The sequence below is a fragment of the Trifolium pratense genome, linkage group LG2, assembly GCF_020283565.1.
Source record: "Trifolium pratense cultivar HEN17-A07 linkage group LG2, ARS_RC_1.1, whole genome shotgun sequence".
Classification (NCBI taxonomy): Eukaryota; Viridiplantae; Streptophyta; class Magnoliopsida; order Fabales; family Fabaceae; genus Trifolium; species Trifolium pratense.
Genome location: NC_060060.1, coordinates 6,864,261 through 6,876,356, shown reverse-complemented (window position 1 = coordinate 6,876,356; position 12,096 = coordinate 6,864,261). Strand labels below are relative to the sequence as shown.

Sequence of the window (12,096 nt, the reverse complement as noted above, 5' to 3'; positions counted from 1 at the left end):
AGAAATCCAATGATTATGTGCTAAATGGATTCTGTGATGCTGACTATGCTGGAGATAAAATTGAAAGAAAATCCACAAGTGGCAATTGTCAATTTGTTGGTGAAAACCTTATCTCCTGGGCTAGTAAGAGACAAACTACTATAGCTTTGTCTACAGCAGAAGCAGAATACATTTCAGCAGCTAAGTGTTGCACACAACTACTCTGGTTAAAATATCAGTTAGAAGATTACCAGGTAAGCAGTAACAATATTCCTTTATATTGTGATAATACTGCAGCCATTCATTTATCTAAAAATCCTATCCTACACTCTAGAGCCAAACATATTGAAATTAAACATCATTTTATCAGAGATTATGTTCAGAGAGGCATTATAGATATTAAGTTTGTTGATACTGAAAATCAATGGGCTGACATATTTACTAAAGCCTTATCTGTTGAAAGATTTGATTTTATAAAGAAACATCTGAACATGTTTTCAATCTCTGAATGAAAAATTGTTTTTGGCAATTAAAGTGTAAGAGGTTATGTATATCAGAACTTATGATTCAGAACATCTGAAACACAAGCTCTGAAGTACTTGACTCTGATAGAGAATTTTAAATAACTCAGAGGCTCTGAACTATTTAAGTGGGAAACGTTCAGTATTCACTGCTGAACAGTTGTCCATTAAAATAGCAGTTACCGAGTAAATTTTCTGCACGTGGTCTACGTGTGTCAGGTAGTGGGTGGTTAATGATGATTTTTGGTATTCAACTTTTTGTCAATTAGCGTAACTTCCCAAATTTGCTATTTTCGTGTTAACTGTACTCATTTAAATAAACTTACACAATACACTTGCACACTATTCACTCTCACAACCTACACTTTCATATTCTCTCTAAACCTCCAACACAATTTCTTTCTCTCTCGCTAGTTTTCCAAACCTTACCTTAATCTCCAACATGGCTGGACCTTCGTCATCTTCTTCAACAAAGATTCCACCGTTCATGTTTAGACATCTTCAGATTGTTGGAAATGAAATGGAATTCCCAGAATCGCAACTAACGTTACTACCTGAGAAGATGGTCGACTTTGACAGTTTGAAAGAAAATGGATATGATGTGAAACCGTACTTCTCTGCTCAAGGATGGAACAAGTACTTCGACATGTTGAATGGTCCTATCTATCCAGATCTTTTGAAGAAATTCTGGATGAAAGCACGAGTTTTCTCTAAGTATGAAGCTAAGCAAGAGGAACTTGCCGCAATCGAAAGAAATCCTAGTCTGAAAGGAAAAACTAGGAAGGAGATGGGTCTTTTGGAGTTTACTGGTACACAGATTAGGTCTAACATCTGTGGTATCAATCTTACTTTTTCTCCAATACACTTCAATGCGTTGTTGGGTTTGGACAACTCTGGTTTGGTGCTGGATGATTTCGAAAAGGATACAAGATTCAGAGAAGAACTTCTGCACAGGATGTGCATTGATATGAAGTTGAAGGGAAAGGTTAAAGGTCTGACAGATGAGTGCAGGGTCTTATTCAAGATTATCTTGTCAACTATCAGTCCAAGAGTTGGTGGTACTGATACTATCTCGTGGCCTCATCGTCATCTGATTTACTTTCTTCTGACTGAAAGGAAAGTAAATCTGGGTAAATACTTTTTTGAGAGGATCTGTGAAGCCATCTACCAAAGCAAGTCTCAGAGAAAAACAACTATTGTCTATCCTAGATTGCTTTCAGATCTTCTGTACCAAGGTCACATTGTTCAGAATCTGAAGAAGTTCTATCCAGAACTTATGGCTCAGAAGCTCTTACCAGAAGTTCTGAATGCAAGCTTCTTAACAAAGATGCACTTAATCAACACCAAGCTGGTTCAACCTAAACAAGAATTTAGAGTTAGACCTGAAGATCGTATGTATGTAGAAGGCTACCCAATTATATCTGAAGCTGATGCTGAGCATGTGATTCAGGACTACTTAGAAGTGCTCAGAAAAGAAGGTTTGGTTGTTGATAGAAGTATGGTTCCTCCAGCTCCTGTAAACATGTATAACCCTAAGAGGAAGCCAAAGAGGAAAGCTGAACAAGAAAAACCAGATCTTTTGGCTCAGAAGAAGGTTAAGGTTGAGCAATCTATGGCTGAGCAAAGAACTAAGAGGAAGCATGAAGAAACTGCAACCAAGGCTGCTGAAGGAGCTTCCAAAAAGCCTATGGTTGTTGAAGTTGACAGTTCATCTGAGGAATCTGACTCTGAAGATGAAACTGAATCTGATGAGGAGACTCTTGCTGCTCGTTTGAGGAAAAGACCTGCTCCTATTTCCAAAGACAAAGGTAAGTCTTCTAAGTATGTTTTTAATGAAAATGAGATTGGATTAGGTTACACCAAACCTCTCAGAACTGTTTTACCAACCACTGATAATCCAACCTCTGATAACCCCCTATCTGAACTGGAAAAACATTTGAGCCCTGACCCTCTTAATAATCACCCTCTTTCTCATGAAACTCAACACAAATCTAGCTCACCTCCTAAACCTACATCACCTCAACCTGACATTCCACCATCTGAACCTCAACCAGATATTCCTGTCACTAAACCAACCTCTCCCACAAAACAATCCTCTCCATCTCCTGAACCAACCCCTGAACAAATTGCTCCTAAACCAACTCCTGAACATAAATCTCCTGAACCATCTCCTGACCATATTTACCCTGAATCAACTTCTGACATCTCATCACCTGAACCAACTCCTGAACCCCATCCTAACCCAAGTGCTGAACATGCTTCTCCTGAGCGTATTCACACTTGTGCTCCCAAGCCTTCAGAGGTAGAAGTTGTGATTATTGACAACCCTACTCCTGAAATACCTACTCTCTCTACCATTCCCAATCCTTCACCATCTTCATCCAACACTTTTAGAAATCTATCCACTCAATTTCATGAAGACTTGCTTAGATTATCTACAATAAAGGACAGGTTCTTAGTTTGTCCTTCTGATGTGGACCTCGAAGTATCAAGCATTAAGGCAAGGATTTGCAATGCTTTGGATGTTGCTGCTGCAAAGGTTAAGGCTGTTATTGGTAAGCGGGATCTGGAAGGTATAAGCTTCATGAGGGACAGTCTGGCTAGGGCTGAGTTGAAAAGGTTAACGCCATTCAATCATGAAGAGCATGAGCGTGCTAAGCTTGTTGCTATAGCTGCTGCTGTGAGGCGTATGTCTGAATTCAAAGATTGCTGGGTTGATTCTACTCTTCTGCAACGTCTTGAGGATCAACGGACTGAGAATGAACGTCTGGAAGAAGCTGCTGCTAGAGTTGCTGAGTTGGGTAATGAGCTACAGAATGAAGATGCCACAGAAGAGGATGTACTGGTTGTGCTTGCTTCTCAGAATCAAGAGGATGTGCTGATGATAGATTATCCAGAGGAAGGAGAACCCTCTGATAAAGGCAAGGCACCTATGATTGAAGAACCAGAACCTGTGATTGAAGATCAAGCTCCTGCTATGGCGGATCAGTTGCAGATTTTTCAAGAAGCCCTGAGGGAACAGCAAGAAGGTGTAGAACGTCAAAGAGTTGCTCAAGAGACATTGGAAACCAAGGTGGATGGTTTAGTTTCCAATGTGGGATCTTTGAATGATAAATTCGACCAACTCTTAGCCTTTCTTAAGAAACCCTAGGATTCTCTGCACATGTTTTTAAGTTTTCTTTCTTTATTATCTGTTTATCCTCTGAACAATTTTCTTTTTAAGCTATGTTTGTTTTATTAATTATGTGGTTTGTTTTATATTCTGTTTGTTTTGCGTGTGATTATTTTTCTTGGTTAAATTAGAACATAAGAACACAAGATGCTTTCTAAAACAAATTTTTTATTAATGATATGATAATGTTGAGTACATTGGTAAAAAGAAAAAGAAAAAGACAACCTAATCCTAATCAGATGGATAAAACTCAGAAGAAATCTCTGATTTCTCCTCAGCATCCTCTGATGATATTTCAATGGGATCTGGGTTTTGCTCTTGTTCTTCTTCTTCTTGTTCCTCTTCTGGAACATAGCTAGCCAAGAACTCCACATAGTCAGCATCATCTTCATTCTCTTCAGCTTCAGAGTCTGATGAGATGATTATTATCTCAGCATCTTGTGGTATCTTGTTGTCTTCTTTATCCTTCTCTTCGTCTTCGCGTTTCTCTTCGTTCTTCTTTCTCTTAAACTCAGCGATGCGTAAGCTGAATCTTTTCATTATTTCTACCTTCTCTTGCTTCACTTGTTTACTCTTGTTTTTATGTGAAGAAGGCATGTTAACTCGTTCACTTTTTATAAACCTTTGAGTGCGTTGGTTTTCGTTTGTAAATTTAATTCACCTTTGTAACTACCACTCTTCTTTCTTTGACTGTCTTGGTTTTATAACTTTGTTTTACTTTTTGATAATGACAAAAGGGGGAGTAGTTACGCATTAATTGATATGTTCCAAAACTGAAACCACGCCTTTTATCTCGCTTTTATCTGTTAAGTTAAAAGTTGTTATTTTTAAGTTGTTTTACGTATTTCAAGGTGGAGACTAAGTTAGTTGAAACTGAAATAAATTTCATAAGTAAGGATAAGTTAAGAGTGCAATTTTAACTTAGCCTTATGAGACTTAGGGGGAGAGCTTGCAAACCTCTCACTCTGAAGAAAGATATGAAATTTGTTTTATTTCAAAACATCTTAATCTTATACTAAATTAAAATATCATGGATAAAACATAAAGTTCAGACTTTATGGAGTATCAATCTTAGGGGGAGCTTGCAAACCTCATAAACCTAAGAGAAACATGATAAGTTAATTTAACAACAATTGTCAATTAATACTTATGTTTGTCATCATCAAAAAGGGGGAGATTGTTGGAACAAAATTGATTTAAAAATGTTTGCCCCTAAATCTATAAAGGTTTTGATGATAACAAAGTTTTAATTAACAATTGGAAGGACTAAAAATTTACTTTAAGTGCGCAGATATAAGCATCATTTAAAGTCCTGAGTGAAGTTCAGAGGATGTGAATTCAGAAGTTCACAAGCGCTCAGAAGATGTTGGACTTCAGAGGTTACAACGTTCAGAGGATGAAGACTTCAGTACTTCTGTCTGTCTACGAGCTTCATCAAACTCTGAAGATCTCTTTGAAAGCTGTGAAGATTCCTTTCACCAGTCAACTCTTCTACCAATGGAGAAAAGGACCTTTCAAGCCTGATCAGTTCAGCTACCTCTGTTTTGTCTGTCCTGTCTTGAGAACGTGGGTCTTCAGTTTTGTTAGCTGAATAAGGAAAGTCCACTCTGCAGTAGTCAAAGTACCTGAAACTCTTTCTTAGTTTTGGATACAACCAACTGCATCAAGACAGACTGCTTGAAGACAAAAGTTTATCAACTCCAACGGTTCTCTTGCAACGACTCTTTTCTAGTGGTATATATACTAGAAGATTCAGCTACAACAAATATATACAATTATCAAGAATTGAACGTGCGCTGAACAAACTCTGAACTCTGTGATATACAAGCTCTGAATCTTTCTCAAGTGTTTTTGCACTTTAGCCAAATACTTTGTAATACTTGTATTTGCTCTCTTTAGGTTCATCTAAGAGCACTTGTATATTTTTATATACTTTATTGTTACGTGTGTAACTTAAGCTTGTGTGCTTAAGTGTGAGACTTAAACTTGTGTGTTTAAGTGTGAAGTCTTAAGCTTGTGTGCTTGAGCATAGTTGTGAAGTCTCTTGCTTGTGTGCTTGAGCAGGTGTAATCTTGTGTGATTATAGTGAACTCCCTTGGAAGTGCAAGGGGACTGGACTACTCTCGTTTTGTGAGAGGAACCAGTATAAACTGCTTGTGTGCTTTTCTCTCTCTCTCTTATTATTATTTGTGTTATTTATCCGCTGCGAACATAGTTGAGTTAAGAACTTGAAAAAGTTTTAACTTAGCTAAAACACAATTCAACCCCCCCCTTCTTGTGTTTTCACACCTTCAAAGATTAACAAGGATAAAGCACTTACTTGGTGATTAATGGGAAAGAAGACGCTTGAAGTATAGCAACAAAGAAAATATGAATCGCCGGGAGGCCTGGAAGCAAGGAAGTTGGTAAGAAGTGAGTAAGAAACTGTAAAGTTTCAAACGAAAAAAACCTCCCTCCTATATATAGGCCAACGCATCCGTACAGGAAAATCCGCGCCGCTTCCATCTGAACCACGGGATCGATCCAACGGTCCGAATCAATCACGATCAAGTGGCTCAGATTTGATCTCAGGAGAAACGAAAAGGCGCGAAAATCCAACGGTTCAAGTCGACCTCGAGATTCAAAACTCAGTTATAGACACTCAAGTGCTATGTAAATAGTCTTTACACGTGGCGAGAGGAAACGAAGCGACTCGTCCTTTCAAGTCACATCCGTCTGCTCGCGCAAATCTCGCGAAATCCAAGACACCACATCCCGAGAAAATCGCAACCAAAAAAGGTAATGCAAGATCCTCGGAACCCATTCCCCTTATTTCTTTGCTAAAAATACGGGGAAGCCCGCAGCAACCGAATAAGAACACCGCGCTCCTCGACAAATTCGTGAAATCGAAAACATGCTCGAACAAGGAGTATAATTTTTCGATCGAAAGTCCGCTCGGAATGTTTCGGAAGATCCGCGACATTATTAAATTAAGAACATACATAAGGCATGAATGCAAATAAAATGCGCTCGAAATACTTAAAGAAAAAATCAAAGGAGAATTATTTTATTAATGATAATCCGTTACAAAGGCGAGAGGATTACAAAGGGAACCGAGCACCTAATCCTCGTGCTCGGAACCTGAGCTAATTGCGGAATCCGAATCAGTCCACAGCACCTCCTCTGGCCATATCTTAGCCTCCTTCCCGACCTGGGACCCTCCTTCACCAGATGCAGGGCCAGGAGGATAGAGGTGGGGAGATTGACGAGCCCTCAGGAACTCCTCGATTGCCCCAATGAAATCCGCCGATTCGTCGGAACTTGAGGTATCAGAAGTATCCGAGGAAGGGAACATCACCTTAGCTTCTTTCCCCTTTTGAGAACGAGCCGGCGCAGGCTTAGGAACCTCCGCTCTCTTTTTTCCTCTTCGAGACTCAGAGCCATCAGCAACAACCTTCTTGGAATCCCTATTATCCATCGCTAGCCTCCAAACTCAGGATATGGGAAGTCAAAGGATAAGCAAGTATTTATAGCAAAACTTGCCGCCCAAAGGACCAGTCACCACACCTGACATCCCATAAATGCGAGAGGCGGCTGCAGAAACCTAGGATTGACCGCTTGGAATAAACGATTCTCCCTTTCCAAAGCTTGACTTTGACCACAGGGACACCGCGAAAATTCAGCTGCCCAACTCGGATCTGTCACGTTCGGCAAATCGAGACGAATCGATAAAGCTTCAAGTCATTACCCTCGCATACGAGCATAACGACTTGGGGGGCTCCTGTTCTGGGCCGAGCTTAGAGCTCGAGCATCAGAGGGTGTCGAACACATATACCATCCGAGCACGTCCTAACGGTCAGATACCCATGCGTATTGTAACGGCCGTAAACCGGAATGATGAGCATTTACTGCACATCAAGGCCTCCAAGCCGTTTTCCGGCAGCCACTTGATGGCCATTAATGCCATCAAGGGCCTTAGCCCAGCGCTGGGGGCTATATATATGCATCTCCACTTCATTTGCAAGGTACGCATTTCATATAGCTTAGAAAACCTTACACACATACTGACTTGAGCGTCGGAGTGCCTGCAGGTACACAACCCCCCTCCGTTTCAACAGGGGTCTCAACGCTTTCAACCACCGCAAACGCCGGCGAAGTCGCATCATTTTGGTCTACACGAACAACAATTAAATGAAATATGATTGGATTTATGTGTAAACCACATTTTCCGGTGATTGTGCATGTCCATTGCATTCTTAGTATTACGTATGCGTTATTTTTTTTTCAGGATAAAGAAACAAGGACAAAAACCAAAACCATTAAAGAAATAAAGTGAAAAAATAGACCAAAACAAAAAGAACTACTTCAATGCAAGAGGACATCAATGAGACATATGGTTAGAACCATTTATCTTGAACCCTTTGCTAGCATCAATCTTAAACTTGTTCTTCTTTTTCTTGGTACCACCCGCTTAAATTGTTGATTAATGTTTCCACCTAAATTAACAATTTTTCCTTTTAAGCCATGTTAGCCCAAAAACACACTCAGAAAATTCATAGTTTGTTGGGTTGCACTAGGAGTAAGCCATAAAACTTGTCTGTCATAAGAACATTTGCATTGATGTTCGACAAGTTAGAATCCACCATTCTATGACCATGCTTGTTAATGATGCTTACTATAATTTACGAATCCATTTGCACTTCTAACATGTCAAACCCCATGCTTCTCGACATAAATAAACCTTCCAGCAATCCCCAAAGTTCAGCTACATGTCCTGGTTTCGATCTCCGGATCATTGTAAACAAAAAAAAAAACCGAAAATAGTATTGGTATTGCATTAAAAATTATATTTTAAAATATTAATTATACAAACTTTAACTTTTTAAATAGTAAATACCATTCTTGAAAGTCACTTTGCAATTGCAAAACCGTGGGACGAAGTGCGACGCACACAGAAGAAGAGGTTAAGCGTCTAGTGTCCAAATCGGTGGGGGCCTTCAATTCAACCCACGGAATTGAAACTTTTGACCATGGTAAAGGGCCACGACCTGATATAGGATAAGAGTAAGACCATTCAAATTTTAATATTTGGATTTTTTATAATATTTGACAAATATTAAAGAGTTCTTGAGATATATTTGTCAAAAAAATTAAATTTATAAATACCTTTTTGAAAATTATATAATAATTTAATAATAATAAAATAGTAAAAAGGAAATAAGGGGGTGAGTCGTGGTTACTTTATGTTTAGATTGAGACAGGGTTCAACCAAACGTCCAAAAGAAAGAAAATCCAAATCCAAAGGCGTGCAGTGCGTGATCCTTGCTTGCTTGCTGTTTACTTTAGAATAGAATAGAATAGAATTTGGAAAATAAAAAAAAAAAATCAGGAATATTCGTTCGCTGTACTATAAAATAAAAATGGGTAAATAAATAGACACTCTTTCTTTTTTTTCTTCTTCTATTCCAATAAATAACCCCTCCCTTTGCTTGCGGTGCGTGCGGTAGTAGTTGGCAAAAAAAAGGTTGTTGGTTGGTTCCATCCAATTCCAATTCCAATTCCAAGGTATGTTCTTCTATCATCTATCTCATTCTTTCATTTGATATATATACGACTCTCATTATTGTTATCTATCACTAGTGTGTGTGTACTAAGCTAAGTAGAGGTTAGCTAAGTTATTAGCCAGCCAGCCAGGTTGTTTGAGAATGTCGAACATTGACATTGAAGGGATCTTGAACCAACTTCCTAACGATGGTCGTATACCTAAGACCAAAATCGTCTGTACTCTTGGTCCTGCTTCTCGATCTGTTCAAATGATTGAGAAACTTCTTAAAGCTGGCATGAATGTTGCTCGTTTCAATTTTTCACATGGTACTCATCAATATCATCAAGAAACTCTCAACAATCTCAAGTCTGCTATGCACTCCACTGGTATTCTCTGTGCTGTCATGCTCGACACCAAGGTAGGTAATTAATTCACTTCACTTTTGCATCATTAATTTAATTTCTTGTTTGTTATTCAATTCATTCATGATTCATATGCTTCTGCTGCTTCAGGGGCCTGAGATTCGAACTGGTTTTCTCAAAGATGGAAAACCTATTCAGCTCAAAGAAGGACAAGAAATCACCATAACTACTGATTATGAAATTAAGGGGGATCAGGAGACCATATCAATGAGCTACAAGAAACTCCCGGTCCACTTGAAGCCTGGAAATACCATACTATGCTCTGATGGAACAATCACCCTCACTGTTTTGTCTTGTGATCAACAAGCCGCTACTGTTAGATGTCGCTGTGATAACACTGCAATGTTGGGTGAGAGGAAAAATGTTAATCTTCCTGGTGTTGTGGTGGATCTTCCCACTCTTACTGACAAGGATAAGGAAGATATTCTTCAATGGGGTGTCCCTAATAATATTGATATGATTGCTCTTTCATTTGTTCGTAAGGGCTCAGATCTTGTTAATGTTCGCAAGGTTTTGGGGCCACATGCAAAGCATATTCAGCTCATGTCAAAGGTATTCATTCATTCATTTTTATTATTGCATTCTTCTGCAACATTTATTTATTTATAATATAAATATGATTGCCATTTTTCATTTGTTTGTGCTATGGTATCTAAGATGATCTGGAAAGAAATGACTTATTTTGTCGAATTTCATTTCAAGGTTGAGAATCAGGAGGGAGTCATGAACTTTGATGAGATCCTGCGTGAGACTGATGCATTCATGGTGGCACGTGGTGATCTTGGAATGGAGATCCCAGTTGAGAAGATATTTCTGGCACAGAAAATGATGATATATAAGTGTAATCTTGTTGGCAAGCCTGTGGTGACTGCTACCCAGATGCTTGAATCCATGATCAAGTCTCCCAGGCCAACCCGAGCTGAAGCAACTGATGTAGCCAATGCAGTTCTTGATGGAACGGATTGCGTCATGCTTAGTGGTGAAAGTGCAGCTGGAGCTTACCCTGAACTTGCTGTGAAAATTATGGCTCGCATTTGTATTGAAGCAGAATCTTCCCTTGACTATGGTGCTATCTTCAAAGAGATGATAAGGTCTACTCCATTGCCCATGAGTCCATTGGAAAGCCTCGCATCATCGGCTGTACGCACAGCCAACAAGGCCAGAGCGAAACTCATTGTTGTGCTGACACGAGGTGGGAGTACAGCAAAGTTAGTTGCCAAGTACAGGCCAGCTGTTCCAATCTTGTCTGTGGTGGTTCCGGTTTTGACCACGGACTCGTTTGATTGGACCTGCAGTGATGAAGCACCAGCAAGGCACAGCTTAATATACAGAGGCTTGATTCCTATATTGGCCGAAGGATCTGCCAGAGCTACTGACGCAGAATCTACAGATGCTATTCTGGAGGCTTCTCTTAAGTCAGCAACACAGAAGGGGCTTTGTAAACCTGGTGATGCAGTTGTTGCTCTTCATCGTATTGGAGCTGCTTCTGTTATAAAGATCTGCATAGTCAAGTGATGCAAGAAGGGTTGTGTTATGTTTCAGCTTATCTATTAATTTTGCTGTTTGTCCATCATATAATGGAGGATAACTATTAGCAGGTTTTGGTATTTTTTGTTGTTGATGAACTAGGTTTCGGTATTTACTGTAATATTGCAGAGTACTTCTAGATGTGATTCTCACTAAAATAATCTGCATTTCTTGCATTTAAAATAAGATAGGTTTGTGCTTTGTGGATGTCTTCCACAATGGTATTCGACAAGTCTATTAACTCGGCATTACCACATCATATGTTGAAATTTAGGAATGGTGAAACTATGGCTCAGTTTGATAAAAAATAGCGGATAGTTGATAAGATAACTTATAGCGGATGAGTTTATAGCGATTAGCGAATAGCTTATAAGCTAGCTTATAGCGGAAAAACTAATTGATTGAATTTGTAGTGTTCGGTAAAATTAGCGGTTGAACTAGCTTATAAGTATGAAATGACATAAAAAAAAGTTTAATTAATATTTTATTTTTTTCAAGATGACAAGAGTAGAATTGGAAGAAAAAAATAATGAGCTATAAGCTCATAAACTACTTGAAATAGCGTTTGAAAAATAAGTTACAAGCTAGTAAAATAAACTATAAGCTCTTTTTAAAAAAACGTTTACCAAACATGTCTTTTTCATTAGATGAACTTATAAATTATAAGCTCAAAATCTAAAATGGGAGAAATTATTGTAAGAATCTAAAATCCTGTCTTGGAGAATCCTTAGAGCTCGCTCCAAAGGATTCAACTACGACTTAAGCATGTGGTGGCTGAATCCACTCGCTTGTATAGGAATTAATATAAGAAGGCTTCAAGTTTGATTCCTGTGATAGAATTGATTGTACTCTTCCTTGTAATTGTTTATGCTGCTTGGTTGTCTGGTTTTTGTGCAGGACGCATTGCAGGCTTCAGGACTGTTTTCCGAGGGTCTGTAACATGCAAATGTC

General features: G+C 38.9%; 1 protein-coding gene across 3 annotated transcripts; it reads left to right on the top strand.

Moving 5' to 3' along the window:
* The first annotated feature begins 8,894 nt into the window (after window positions 1-8,894).
* On the top strand, window positions 8,895-11,380 carry LOC123906682 (pyruvate kinase, cytosolic isozyme). 3 transcript variants are annotated; one of them, XM_045956648.1, is made up of 4 exons: window positions 8,895-9,216; window positions 9,292-9,614; window positions 9,709-10,170; window positions 10,321-11,380. In XM_045956648.1, the coding sequence occupies exons 2-4, from the start codon at window positions 9,357-9,359 to the stop codon at window positions 11,131-11,133; spliced, it is 1,533 nt and encodes a 510-aa protein (XP_045812604.1). In that variant the 5' UTR covers window positions 8,895-9,216; window positions 9,292-9,356; the 3' UTR covers window positions 11,134-11,380. The 3 variants fall into 3 exon arrangements, with proteins under 3 accessions (XP_045812604.1, XP_045812605.1, XP_045812606.1); XM_045956649.1 differs by having other exon boundaries at window positions 9,061-9,208; window positions 9,290-9,614; XM_045956650.1 differs by having other exon boundaries at window positions 9,106-9,202; window positions 9,290-9,614.
* The last annotated feature ends 716 nt before the right edge of the window (window positions 11,381-12,096 follow it).

Excerpts from the sequence above, each read along its gene's own strand:
- LOC123906682 (XM_045956648.1), top strand. The coding sequence starts at position 9,357 with ATGTCGAACATTGACATTGAAGGGATCTTGAACCAACTTCCTAACGAT. Across the intron at positions 9,615-9,708 it reads CTGTCATGCTCGACACCAAG|GGGCCTGAGATTCGAACTGG; the intron begins GTAGGTAATTAA and ends CTGCTGCTTCAG. Across the intron at positions 10,171-10,320 it reads ATATTCAGCTCATGTCAAAG|GTTGAGAATCAGGAGGGAGT; the intron begins GTATTCATTCAT and ends TTTCATTTCAAG.